This window comes from Staurois parvus, unplaced genomic scaffold (assembly GCF_062004578.1).
Source record: "Staurois parvus isolate SC_StPar_1 unplaced genomic scaffold, SC_StPar_1.0 ptg000166l, whole genome shotgun sequence".
Classification (NCBI taxonomy): Eukaryota; Metazoa; Chordata; class Amphibia; order Anura; family Ranidae; genus Staurois; species Staurois parvus.
In genome coordinates this window covers 6,796,304-6,809,120 of record NW_028317962.1, presented here as the reverse complement: position 1 = coordinate 6,809,120, position 12,817 = coordinate 6,796,304, and the positions used below count along the sequence as shown (strand labels likewise).

The 12,817-nt window shown below is 40.6% G+C and overlaps 1 protein-coding gene across 1 annotated transcript in view; it reads left to right on the top strand.

The window, feature by feature from the left end:
• Positions 1–12,817, top strand: part of RC3H1 (ring finger and CCCH-type domains 1) — a 126,929-nt gene that overhangs the window by 52,552 nt on the left and 61,560 nt on the right. Inside the window, exon 2 of the mRNA XM_089676344.1 lies at positions 6,734–7,118. Coding sequence (XP_089532470.1) covers positions 6,888–7,118 — 231 coding nt within the window. The 5' untranslated portion in view covers positions 6,734–6,887. The remainder of the gene's footprint in view (positions 1–6,733; positions 7,119–12,817) is intronic.

The window sequence follows — 12,817 nt, the reverse complement described above, 5'->3', positions numbered from 1 at the left end:
CCATTGGCCGGGCGGCTAATGGTTAAAGAGTGGTGGAGCAGCATCTTGTGTGTTTTTGTTCTCTTCAGAGTTGCCTGGATTCCTGGATGTCACCGTTGCCTGCAGGAAGTGTCTCAAAGTGAGGGTGTAAAGAAAAGAACCTTTTTATCTTTTTCTTTTTCACTTGGTGTTAGCTCTCCTACATGAAAACAGCATTGTTTGCTACAAAACTACTTTAAGTGGAGGCATTAGAGAATAAAAGATTGGTGTTGCGCATTTTCTGTCACGTGTTTGCAGAGAGATTTTTTTTCAAATTAGTTGGAAAAAATACACTATAATAAATTTTAATGCACAAAAACACAATATAAAACACACATGTTTTGTACAATAATAAAGATGATGTTATGCCAAGTAAATAGATAGAAAACTTGTCTTTCTTTAAAATTGTGTAAACCCATGGAATAGCGCCAAACTACGGTACCTAGAAATCTCCTTTACAGGCTACCTGTGTGGAGTTACACAGGAGGTCTGGTGCTAGAATTATTGCTCTCATTCTAACTTTCGTGGTGATGCCTCACATGTGTGGCGCACTCATCATTTACATATGCATGGGGTATAGACACTTGCATTCGCTTTTGCACGCAAGCACAGTGGGATGGGGGCGCTTTAAAATTGTTCTTTTTTCTTAACACTTGTATTGCTATGAACATCCCCCCTCGTGATAGCATGGACCATGACCGGTTGTCTTTTTGGAGAGAACTGGGGTCTATTTAGACCCCAGATCTCTCCTTTGCCCCCTAAAGCATCAGATGAATATTGGTTGATCTGATATTTGTGCAAGCCAGTAATGGCTTGTTTACATGAGACTGGAACCAGAAGTGATTAATTCTTTGTCGCTTACGGTTTCTGAAATCACACAGGGGGAAGAATGACATCCGTTCCTCTCACTGTATCTCAGGAATCAGATGCTGCCAGTCACATTCTTAACTGGCTCCCAGATCGCACAGCCCTCCCCCCCCCCCCCCCCCCCTTTTCTCCTGTAAAAGTAATCCAGCTGCTCTTTTGCCGCTCGGGTTACTTTTACCTGCTTCAGAATTGCCAGCTCTAAAAAAATATCTGAGTATACTGAGATGTCACCCTTCCTATCCATGGACGGGAAGTGGTTGTTTTTTACACACATAATAGTGATATAAACACAAAAGATGCCCAAACCACTACACCTGGTGCATTTTATTTTGAGCAACATCAGCTCTGTTCTGCAAAGCCCTGTTTCCTATCAGAGAGAGTAAGGCTAAGTTCTATAGAGAAGGTAAATACAGCGGGTAAAATAAGTATTGAACATATCGCCATTTTTCTTGGTAGAATTTCTAAAGGTGCTATTGACATGAAATTTCCACCACATGTCAGTAACAACCTATGCAATCCATACATACAAAGAAACCAAAACAAATAAGTTCAGTAATTAAGTTTTATGTATAATAAAATGGAATAACAGAAGGAAAAAGTATTGAACACATGAAGAAAAGGAGGTGCAAAAAGGCATGAAAAGTCAAGACACCAGCTGAAATCTGTCAGTAATTAGAAAGCAATCCTGCCCCTTGTCAGTACAAATTAATATCAACTGGTTCAGTCTCAACTGATGGCTTATAAAAAGATGTCTCATTAGCAAGGTGTCACACAAGAAACATCCCATGGTGGGTGAAAGCAAAGAGCTCTCCCAAGACCTTTGCAACCTATTTGTTGCAAAAGATACTGATGGCACTGGCAATAGCACCTTTAGAAATATATTTACTGAGAAAAATGGTGACGCATACTTATCTAACCCTCTGTATCTGTCGAGAGCATTCACAGCCTCGTTGGTTTTGTCAGTACTTTAGATGAGGTTGGAGATGAGATTTAGAATTACCTCTGTTACACTAGCAATTGTGGCACCTTAAAGTGGTTGTAATGTTTTTTTCCCTCCTAAAATAAGTCCTGAACCTCCTCTTCTGGGGTTCCTTACCAGTGCTGTCCACTTTTCCTCTTCTGTGTATGCCTCCTTAGTAAGTAGTGTGCTTTGGAGACACACATGCGGGTGCGTTCATAGACACATACAGCACGACTTGGCCCCACTCCCTCCGTACAGGATTTGATTGACAACAGCAGGAGTCATTGGCTGTGTCCAGTGAGGAGAGTAACACCCCAGTTGCGACTTGCATATCGTATGCCAAGTCGCACCATATTGTCCCCAATTACAGCAGTCAAATCAGTGCAGCTCTGACGTAGTCGGAGCTGCACCGATTTCTAAAGTAGTACATGTACTACTTTTGGTGCGATTTGAATAGACAACTGTGTCAGATGTCTTGAAAATCACACCTGAAATCGGCATCTCACCCAACTTTGATATTGTGCGACTTCACTGTAAGTCTCACGATTTCAAAGTCGGACTTGATGTGACCGGTGGGCTTAGAGAGGAGAGAGCTGCTGCAGATGGGAATAGCGCTGGATCGAGTTAGGATATTGGATGGTGAGGCAATCCAACTACAGGGGCATCTTGCCTTTATAACCACTTTAAAGCGGAACTGAATCTATATGCCACAAACCCTATTTAATTTGTTCATCCATGTCTCCATGGATTTTCCAGCTTAAAAACACCTTTTCCTCTTCTACAGATGAAAGAAAACAAAATGCCCATGAAGACTCCTGGGGTGTATGACATTGAAACAAGTATATATTTTCCTATCTACGTATTAATGCTAGCAACATAAGGATTACAAATAATGTTGATAGTTTAGCTCCTATTTAAGAGTCGCAGACTCAACTCGCCTTCCCTCCTCTGAGATTCTGCATATTTCTGCTAGTGCAGCCAAGACTTTCATCAGGGAAGGTGACAGTTGCATTTTAGTGTTCCTGCTGAGGTGTCCCTATCGGCTTTATCACTTGTTTGACATTGTCCTAATGACTGATTGTAGCCCTATTGTGTTCAGAAGTCTATTTTGGGTTCAATATTTGTACTATAGCCTTAAAGGACACTGCATCAGGCTATTGTAAACAGCTAAAAGCAAGCAACACAGGGTGCCTACAAATAAATGTGAAACTGAAGACTGTTTGCCGGTTGACCATGCCTGTTTTAGTGGCTCCTTTGCTGCTAAGGAGCTGAGGGAAAAAAGGTAAATGCAAGTATATGTATGGTGCCTGTTTTTAGCTGCGTATATTATGATGCTTTGGCCTCATGCACACAGGACGTTCAAGAAAAAAAAATTCTCCTCCGGGCAGCAACATTTGTGCAGGAAAAAATGCCTGATGCTCGAAAAAGTAACTAACGCTTTTGCACTCATTTAGGCACGTTTACAAGCGTCAAGCGCTTGGGTGTTAAATCATTTCATTGGGCAGAAGAATAATTTATTCTGGCCATTGAAATGAACACTCAAGTGCTAAATGTGCCTAGTGTTAACATGCTACCTAAAGCTTCTAAAAGTTTGTGTGCATGGACAGATAGGATAACATGGAGGGCCATTTGGAAGCAGTTAAAAAAAAAAATGCCTGACACCCCTAAAATTGGCTGCAAAATGCGCTGTGTGCATGAAGCCATATTTTTTCTTATTGCAGTCCTATTTTGAGATGAAACGTAATGTGGATCTCTGCATTGAGTAACTATATGTATCATCAGTGACTAGCAATGGGACTGCCAAACTGGTGAGATCATGGCAGCATAGCCTGCATATTAACCTGCACAGTAAAGTTGTGTAACATGTCGTCGTCATTGTTTTATCATAAAACGTACAGTTCATGTGTTAAATATTCTTACAGACCAATAAAACCGTCTTTGCATTGGTTGTGAAAAAGATCAAACTTTCATCCGCCTTTTAGTAGAGACTTCTGCTTGAGTCTCCTGCTGACTCCATCCTTCATAAGTGTTTTCACACTATTTACATCTGAGTTAGACGTAACCACAGAACCACCTCTATAATATTTCTATAGATAGTTATGTGGTTATTATAGTGATTACAACAGCAACGTTTTAGGTGTTTAGAACTACAAGGCTGTCATAATTCCAGGCACCACTAAGTGCCTTCTAAAGGTTAGCTTGATGATTAGTCCCAAGTTCAGGAAAATTGGGCCATTAGCAGCAGTGTAGAACTTGGATCAGACAGGAGTACAGTAGATGGCTTTCTAGCTAATAAAAATATTGTTTTTGCCTTCAGTGCCTTTAGCTTTATGCTTCTTTGTGCAGCTGATTTACTAGCAATGTCCTAGGAAGTGTGTGTGTAAGTTTAGTTGAAAAGATGTGTGAATTAATACAGTTAAAGTGATAATAACGCATAACAGGAAAAAATGTGTTCATTGAAGGAAATGGGTACATTCAGACCAAATGTGTCAGGTTTTTTTTTTTCTTTTTTCTTTCTTCATTACAATTTTTCTACTCTTAGTTTGCACATTATTCCAGTTCAGTATCTAAACATTTCTTCTCTATAGAATTATCTTGTTTCCCTTCTATGCCATCTGTAGTAATTTCATATTGACTACAGAAGCTATTGCTTTTAAACCTTTGGAGTTTGCTAACCTTTACCTTTGGAAGATTTTAAAGATTTGTTTTTTGAGGGGGTGGGGGGAATTAAGGGTGGTTGTTTAGATCAGAGCTTGTTTTTAATGTATGTCTTGACTGTCAGTGATAGATGTTTCTTCGCTGTCAGTGATCCTAAAGCATTTAAGGCACTGCTCTGACTTGTAACCTTTGCAATTAAATTTGAACTTGAGCTGTGGAGCTCTGTTAACAGGCTTTTTCAGCAAAGCAGGTGATGGCACTGGTAATTAGGTGACAATGAGAATATTCATTTTCTGGCTGACGCAATTTGAAAATTAAAATGTGTAACATTTTAAATTTTACAGTTTTTTAACCTCCTCCCGCCCACTATAGAAGGAAATGATGGACGGGCAGTGATTCTCTCGTTCTGGAAGGACGTCACATGGGGGTTTATTTACTAAAGCTGGAGAGTCCAAAATCAGACTCCCTTCTGCATAGAAACCAATCAGCTTCTAACCTCAGCTTGTTCAATGAAGCTTTGGCAATGAAACCTGGAAGCTGATTGGTTTCTATGCAGAAAGGAGTCTGATTTTGGACTCTCCAGCTTTAGTAAATAAACCCCCATGGTTTCTTCCCACTCTAACTGTGCATGCACGCCCCAACAATCGGTGGTGTGCTGTGTCCCTGGGACAGAGCAGATCACTGATCGCAGTAAAGAGCTGATGATGTAGGCTGTATCATATGATCAGCTGTGTCCAATCACAGCTGATCGCATGCAAATAGGAAATGCAGGTTATCGGCAGTCCTTTCCTCACGCTGACATGACCGCACGTGAGGAGAGGAGAACCGGTAATCGGCATTCCTCATAGGGGACATGTACACTGATAAGGCCACCGACGATCAGTGTAGCCCCATCAGTGCCAGTCATTTCTGCCTGTCAGTGCAGCCTATCAGTGCTGCCTAACAGTTCCTATCAGTGCCATATATGAATGCTGCCTTTCAGTGCCCATCAGTGAGGCTTGTCAATTCCCATCAGTGCCCATCACATTAGCCTCATTAGCGTACATCAGTGAAGGAGAAAAATTATTTACAAAATTTTATAACAGAAACTAAGAAAAAACTTATTTTTTTTTCCAAACATGGTCAATATTTTTTAGTTTATTTAGCAAAAAATGAAAAACCCAGAGGTGATTAAATACCACCAAAGGAAAGCTCTATCTGTCTCAAAAAATGATGAAAATTTAGTTTGGGTACAGTGTTGCATGACTGCGCAATTGGCCTGGGCAGGAAGGGGGGTAAAAGTGCCCAGTAGGCAAGTGGATAAATGTGTTTTTTAGTCCTACTATGAGGAATCAAAATATATGCAAAACCACTATTTTCTGAGTGTGTACACAGGTGACAACATATTCGGGTGTCTGGTGTAAACCCCTTGCACATGAAGCGTCTAGCCCTTGTGCTTCCATACCTGGTGTTGTAGTGCATCCCGAAGGCACAGGTGCAGATCCAGTCCTGCAGCCTGTCAGAGCCCATGACAGGGTGAAATGCATTGCAGTTGAACGTTGGATCAAGCAGTACTTACATTTAGGGCCCTACGTGTTCAGGGTTGTATGTCCGAAACACAAGGCCTTTAAAGCGAGTACCAGCTGATACAGTGTTCTGTCTCATCTAACTGCAGTGTATTTCAGATTGCTGTAGACTTTTGACAGGCTGCAGGCAGTGGGGCTGGGAGCTGCAGCTTTCTACTTCAGCGTACTAACATGTTGAGATTGGACAAACAGGCTAGAGGCTTCCCCTCCCCCCATGGTTATGGGTCCTCAGGTGTAACCAGATAGTCTGCATTTTTTAAGAATTTTATTAACTAAAAAAAGGTTTTTATTTTAGTTTTTCACCAAGCTGAAAAATGCAGCGCCTGTTAGAAATTTCAGATGCCTACATATTCCCCCTCCCCCACTGCAATTTAATCTGCTGACCCCTATATCAGTTCTGTGTCCTGTGGTGCTGTAGGGGCAGGTGGGAAGAACCACAGCGTGAAGCAGTGGACCAGGCAGCTGACACACCTGGAAATGTCAGATGTGAAGAGGCCATTGCTCTGCAATACAGCAAACATCAGAGGAGCTAGCAATCTGGACCCTTTTAATAGGTTATACTTAGATGTAAACTGCTCTGTCAGTATAATCTTTCCAAGAGTTGTTGAGCAGACTTCTTCCTTAGTCATTTTTGATCTAATTCTTTTTTATTTCTCTCTTATAGGTCACATCTTCCACTATGTGCTGACTGTCTGTATTTACAGAAGATATATAAGAAAGACAAACTTTATTTTGGAAAGGTTTTTTGATTCCAGTGGAATCTGTGCTTAAGCTCCCTACCCTTTGCTTTGCAAACTCCTATTTTCAAGTGGGACAACATGCCTGTACAAGCTCCACAATGGACAGACTTTCTGTCCTGCCCAATTTGCACTCAGACCTTCGACGAAACCATCCGGAAGCCCATCAGCCTGGGTTGTGGGCACACAGTCTGCAAGATGTGCCTGAACAAGCTTCACCGCAAGGCTTGCCCATTTGACCAGACCACCATAAACACGGACATTGAACTGTTGCCTGTCAACTCTGCCTTGCTGCAGTTGGTGGGAGCTCAGGTGAGTACATCTTATTTTCTGATTCAGTTGATCAGACTAGTCACCAGAGTATTGCGTTCTTTATAATCTCTTAAATGGACCTGTCATTAAAGTTCACACAATTTAGGCATTAGCCTTTTTAAATCCCCTTATTGTGTGTAAAAATGTATCTTTGCTGCCACTAGTGGAAGCATTTTGTATGACCTAAAACTAGTAGTGCACCAAAATGAAAATTCTGGTGCCGAAACCGGTATCAAAAATTCAGAATGCATGTGGCCAAAAACCGAACTGAAACTGAAATGTCTGCGTATATATGGGGTGAGGAGGCTCCAATTTTTTTTCTATTTTCATGTATATTTTTTTTAACTTATGAGTTTATTGCTATCACATAGGGGACCAGTAGTCCCCTATGTAATAGCATGTGAGTGACAGGTCCTCTCTGTAGGGGGCAGTGTGTGCAAGGACGGGGCAGAAGAGGAGCAGTCTATACAGTGAGGGACAAGGGTATACAGAGTGGCTCCCTCACTGGCTGTCACTATATGTCAGTGCCAGTTTTTAAATGCAATTGCCGGCTTTTTTTTTTTTTTTTCTAAGGAAACTTTGTTTTTTATCTGGGGAAAAAAACTAAAAGGAAACTGTTTCTTTTAACTCTGTGAAAGAAACTAAAAAGAAACAGTGTTTCTTGTAGCTGGGGGGAAAGTGACAGCTAATTCTGTGAGCTATAGTGAAGAAAAAAAAGCCAGTAATTACATTTAAAAATCGGCACTGACATATAGTGACAGCCAGTCACTGTATACAGTGATACAGTGCTCCTCTCCTGCCTTTCTCAACACCCCCCCCCCCCCCCCCCCCCATATCTGCAGTTCACACAGTCTCCTGTATCGGATAAATTTTTCTTATCCGCAAAATGAAGATAGAGCTATTTTCGGCCGATATGTTTCGGTGTCCAAAATTTCGGTGCATCCCTACCTAAAACCTAGGCAGTCATTGGGGGTCTCTGCCCACCAAGAGTATTGTGGATCTTTCATGTCATTAGAAGTTACAGAATTTGTCTGGTAGGCTTGCAGTGAGGTGGGGTCAGTTACAAGGCCAGGAACATATAATAAGCAAATATGACTGACCTGCGTTCATAAATAATCACTAAATATACATAGAAATTGACATTTGCATGCTGCAATAGAATAAGACTGCTTTCACACTGCTATGACTCATATGCTTTTTTACTGTGTTTGTAGTGCGCTTTTTTAAAGGGTGTGTGACTTGTTCTGTCTCTCCAATCTAAGCATTGACAGTGTGATCTCTGTAACATACAGTTGTGATGAGATAGCGATAACTTCAACCTCAGTTGGATACCACAGTCAGTGACTCAAACGATAAGACATCTTGTAGATCCTGTGTAGTTTATTCCATAAACTGAGAGAATCTCACAACAATGAACATTCCATAGGTCAAAAGATCATACTGTTTCTGTTTCTTGCCATGAGGCTAGAGCTGCAATGCCTTACTGGGAAAAGGGGTTGGATAACTATACAGCATTAGCTAAACCAAAGGAAAGGGAGGAGCAGAAAGAAAATATAGAAACACGTAAAGGTATATGACAGGCAATATGACAGTTATTGAAAAACCGCACCAAAAATTAACGCAGGTGTGTTGTTCATGCATTTTTGCCACGTTTTCCATTGTTTTCAATGGGGAAGTGTGTTTTTTGGTGTGGTCTTTTTACCGCACCAAACCTGCACCAAAAATACAACAAGCAGGATTTTGAACAACTCACCGGACCTGCAAGCGATCAGTGTTTAGAGTTCCGTAGGAAAACATGGTCACACGTATTTCTTTTTTTTTGTTTTAACGCAAAAGCTGAAGAGAGATGGATCTGTGTGAAAGCAGCTTTAAAGTGACACTAAACTCACATTTATTTATAACATCAATCAATCTAAAATATCAAGCATGCTACTGCTTTAGCATGCAGAAATTACAGGAAGCAGGAGAAAGAGACATGCATCATGAAGAGACGTATGAGAAATATTTTTATATAAAATAAGCCTAGCATTTTTATAGCCGATATAGTCCTGAGAACAAACAAGTTTAACAAATGATTATCCTTCTGTCCTGGAGACACAACAGGCTTTCAAGTTGAAGATTTCATATCCTTTGACAGTGACAGTAGTCCAATGACCATAGTGGGCATTAATGGCAACAAGAACCTGAGGTTTTGACTGTTCTCTACTGTTTCCAAAACTGCATCATCTAGCCGCCATCTCGGCATGCTCTGTAATTTGAGACAATGATAGTAATTAAGCGCTGCCTAAAATAATTTCACCAACATATACATAGTGTCTTAATATATAATAACTCTTCTCAAAGTCCATACACTGTGCAATCTGTTAAACTGTGTCTGTGCTGTGATCTTCTTAAAGGTGCTAAAAAAAAACCCCCACACTGCTCCCCATTTGTGATGTCTCTCACTCACAGACTTGAGTGGACACTTCGGTTTAGGTAAGTCTGATGTGCTTAGTGGGAAAATCCTGGTATAGCTGGTACTTGTAGTCCTTCTCGATGTGGATATGCTCCTTGATCGCGGAGATGATCGGATTCAGCGGTCATAAAATTTAGGCACTCATAGGGAATAATAGTGGCCACATAGCATAGGAGTTATTGTACATTAAGAAACTATGTATATGTTGGTGAAATTATGTTTAGGCAGCACTTAACTACTATCATTGTCTTACTTTGAGGGTCAGTACCCTATGTAGTAGCAGCAGCCTTCTTTATTTATTTCATCATTTATTATATATTTTTTTGATGTTCACTTGGTTTATTTTTGAGTCACTTATTGAGGTATGCTAACATAGTTTGGTGCACACAGTCACAAGATAATTCTATACCTAAGCGCAGGCTATAAAGTTGTTTTCTAATGCTCTGTCATTTATTTATGATGTGTTTTACCTCTAAGATGGGGACATTTTACTTGATGGCTGGCGTTATCAAGTAATTTGTGTGAGCCTATTTTGCTCCAGGTGGAAAACTGATTGTTGTGGGTAGCACAAATACATACAGTCAGGTCCATAAATATTGCGACATCGACACAATTCTAACATTTTTGGCTCTATACACCACAATGGATTTTAAATGAAACAAACAAGATGTGCTTTAACTGCAGACTGTCAGCTTTAATTTGAGGGTATTTACATCCAAATCAGGTGAACGGTGTAGGAATTACAACAGTTTGCATATGTGCCTCCCACTTGTTATGGGACCAAAAGTAATGGGACAGAATAATAATCATAAATCAAACTTTCACTTTTTAATTCTTGGTTGCAAATCCTTTGCAGTCAGTTACAGCCTGAAGTCTGGAACGCATAGACATCACCAGACGCTGGGTTTCATCCCTGGTGATGCTCTGCCAGGCCTCTACTGCAACTGTCTTCAGTTCCTGCTTGTTCTTGGGGCATTTTCCCTTCAGTTTTGTCTTCAGCAAGTGAAATGCATGCTCAATCGGATTCAGGTCAGGTGATTGACTTGGCCATTGCATAACATTCCACTTCTTTCCCTTAAAAAACTCTTTGGTTGCTTTTGCAGTATGCTTTGGGTCATTGTCCATCTGCACTGTGAAGCGTCCAATCAGTTCTGAAGCATTTGGCTGAATATGAGCAGATAATATGCTGGAAACACTTCAGAATTCATCCTGCTGCTTTGGTAGGTGTATGTGTGTCAAAGTCAACAATCAAGAGAAGACTTCACCAGAGTGAATACAGAGGTTTCACCACAAGATGTAAACCATTGGTGAGCCTTAAAACAGGAAGGCCAGATTAGAGTTTGCCAAACGACATCTAAAAAAGCCTTCACAGTTCTGGAACAACATCCTATGGACAGATGAGACCAAGATCAACTTGTACCAGAGTGATGGGAAGAGAAGATTATGGAGAAGGAAAGGAACTGCTCATGATCCTAAGCATACCACCTCATCAGTGAAGCATGGTGGTGGTAGTGTCATGGCGTGGGCATGTATGGCTGCCAATGGAACTGGTTCTCTTGTATTTATTGATGATGTGACTGCTGACAAAAGCAGCAGGATGAATTCTGAAGTGTTTCGGGCAATATTATCTGCTCATATTCAGCCAAATGCTTCAGAACTCATTGGACGCCGCTTCACAGTGCAGATGGACAATGACCCAAAGCATACTGCAAAAGCAACCAAAGAGTTTTTTAAGGGAAAGAAGTGGAATGTTATGCAATGGCCAAGTCAATCACCTGACCTGAATCCGATTGAGCATGCATTTCACTTGCTGAAGTGAAACTGAAGGGAAAATGCCCCAAGAACAAGCAGGAACTGAAGACAGTTGCAGTAGAGGCCTGGCAGAGCATCACCAGGGATGAAACCCAGCGTCTGGTGATGTCTATGCGTTCCAGACTTCAGGCTGTAATTGACTACAAAGGATTTGCAACCAAGTATTAAAAAGTGAAAGTTTGATTTATGATTATTATTCTGTCCCATTACTTTTGGTCCCATAACAAGTGGGAGGCACATATGCAAACTGTTGTAATTCCTACACCATTCACCTGATTTGGATGTAAATACCCTCAAATTAAAGCTGACAGTCTGCAGTTAAAGCACATCTTGTTCGTTTCATTTCAAATCCATTGTGGTGTATAGAGCCAAACATTTTAGAATTGTGTCGATGTCCAATATTTATGGACCTGACTGTAGAACTTACTAAGTTTATTATTTTTTTATTTTTCACGGTTTCATTTTTTTTCTATTAGCGAAATGAAAATTGCACCTGGAACACACTGCTGCATTTAGTTTTTTTTCCTTCATTCAGATATTCCATACTCAATACCAAGCCTCAGTCTATATTTTCCATTGCTTTCCATAAAGGCCTATCATTGGGCAGTCAAACCTTACTGAACCACCCCCTTGGATGGTATAGCTACACAGCTCAGCAGTGATCTGAATGAGGAAGGATTTCTCCTAAATTGTCTATGGATTAATCACCCTTGAAAATGCAATTTGTGTTTCTGCATCCTGGAATACAGCTTTGTGTCACAAGGAGGGCAAGCCTTTGTAGGATTCAATGAATTATCTCATGTCATTGTAAAATGAGATCACTTCAACTACTATTTTTTGTGGTTTAGTTTTTTTAGTGGTGCTCAAAAACAGAAAAATCTGTTAACTATTTTAATCAGCTAAGTATGAAATCTTATTACTACTGAAGACACCGATTTCAGGGGATCCCTGGCACAAGGGGAGGTAAAGGTACATGCAGACAACTCTAGGTGTCTGCTGTGCAAATGCAAAACTTGTACATTGCCAGCTGCACATGTGAAGGGGTTTTCTTGCTTGCCCATCACCTATATTGCTTGTTTGCTGTGCGGAGGTGCTGAGTAATAGTTACGTCTGTCTATCTCTTGAATAATTTCTAGTCTGAGAGGCTAATTGAAATCTGTGAAGGAGGCACTGAGCTAAACCGTCCACATAAAGTTACACAGTGCATCACTTCATTTACTTTTTTAAAAACAATTTAATTTTTTTTTTCTGGGATGTGCTGCTTTCCAATGCAGTCCACTGCACTGAAAAAAGTACTGCATGCAGTACTTTTTTCAGCACACACCACCGCAAAGGAATGATGTGAATTTGCATTGTAGGAAACAAGACAAATTGCCTTGTCTTTGCATTGGGGCTGCATTAAGTAATGCTGCCCGAGGCATCTTAGTGTGAA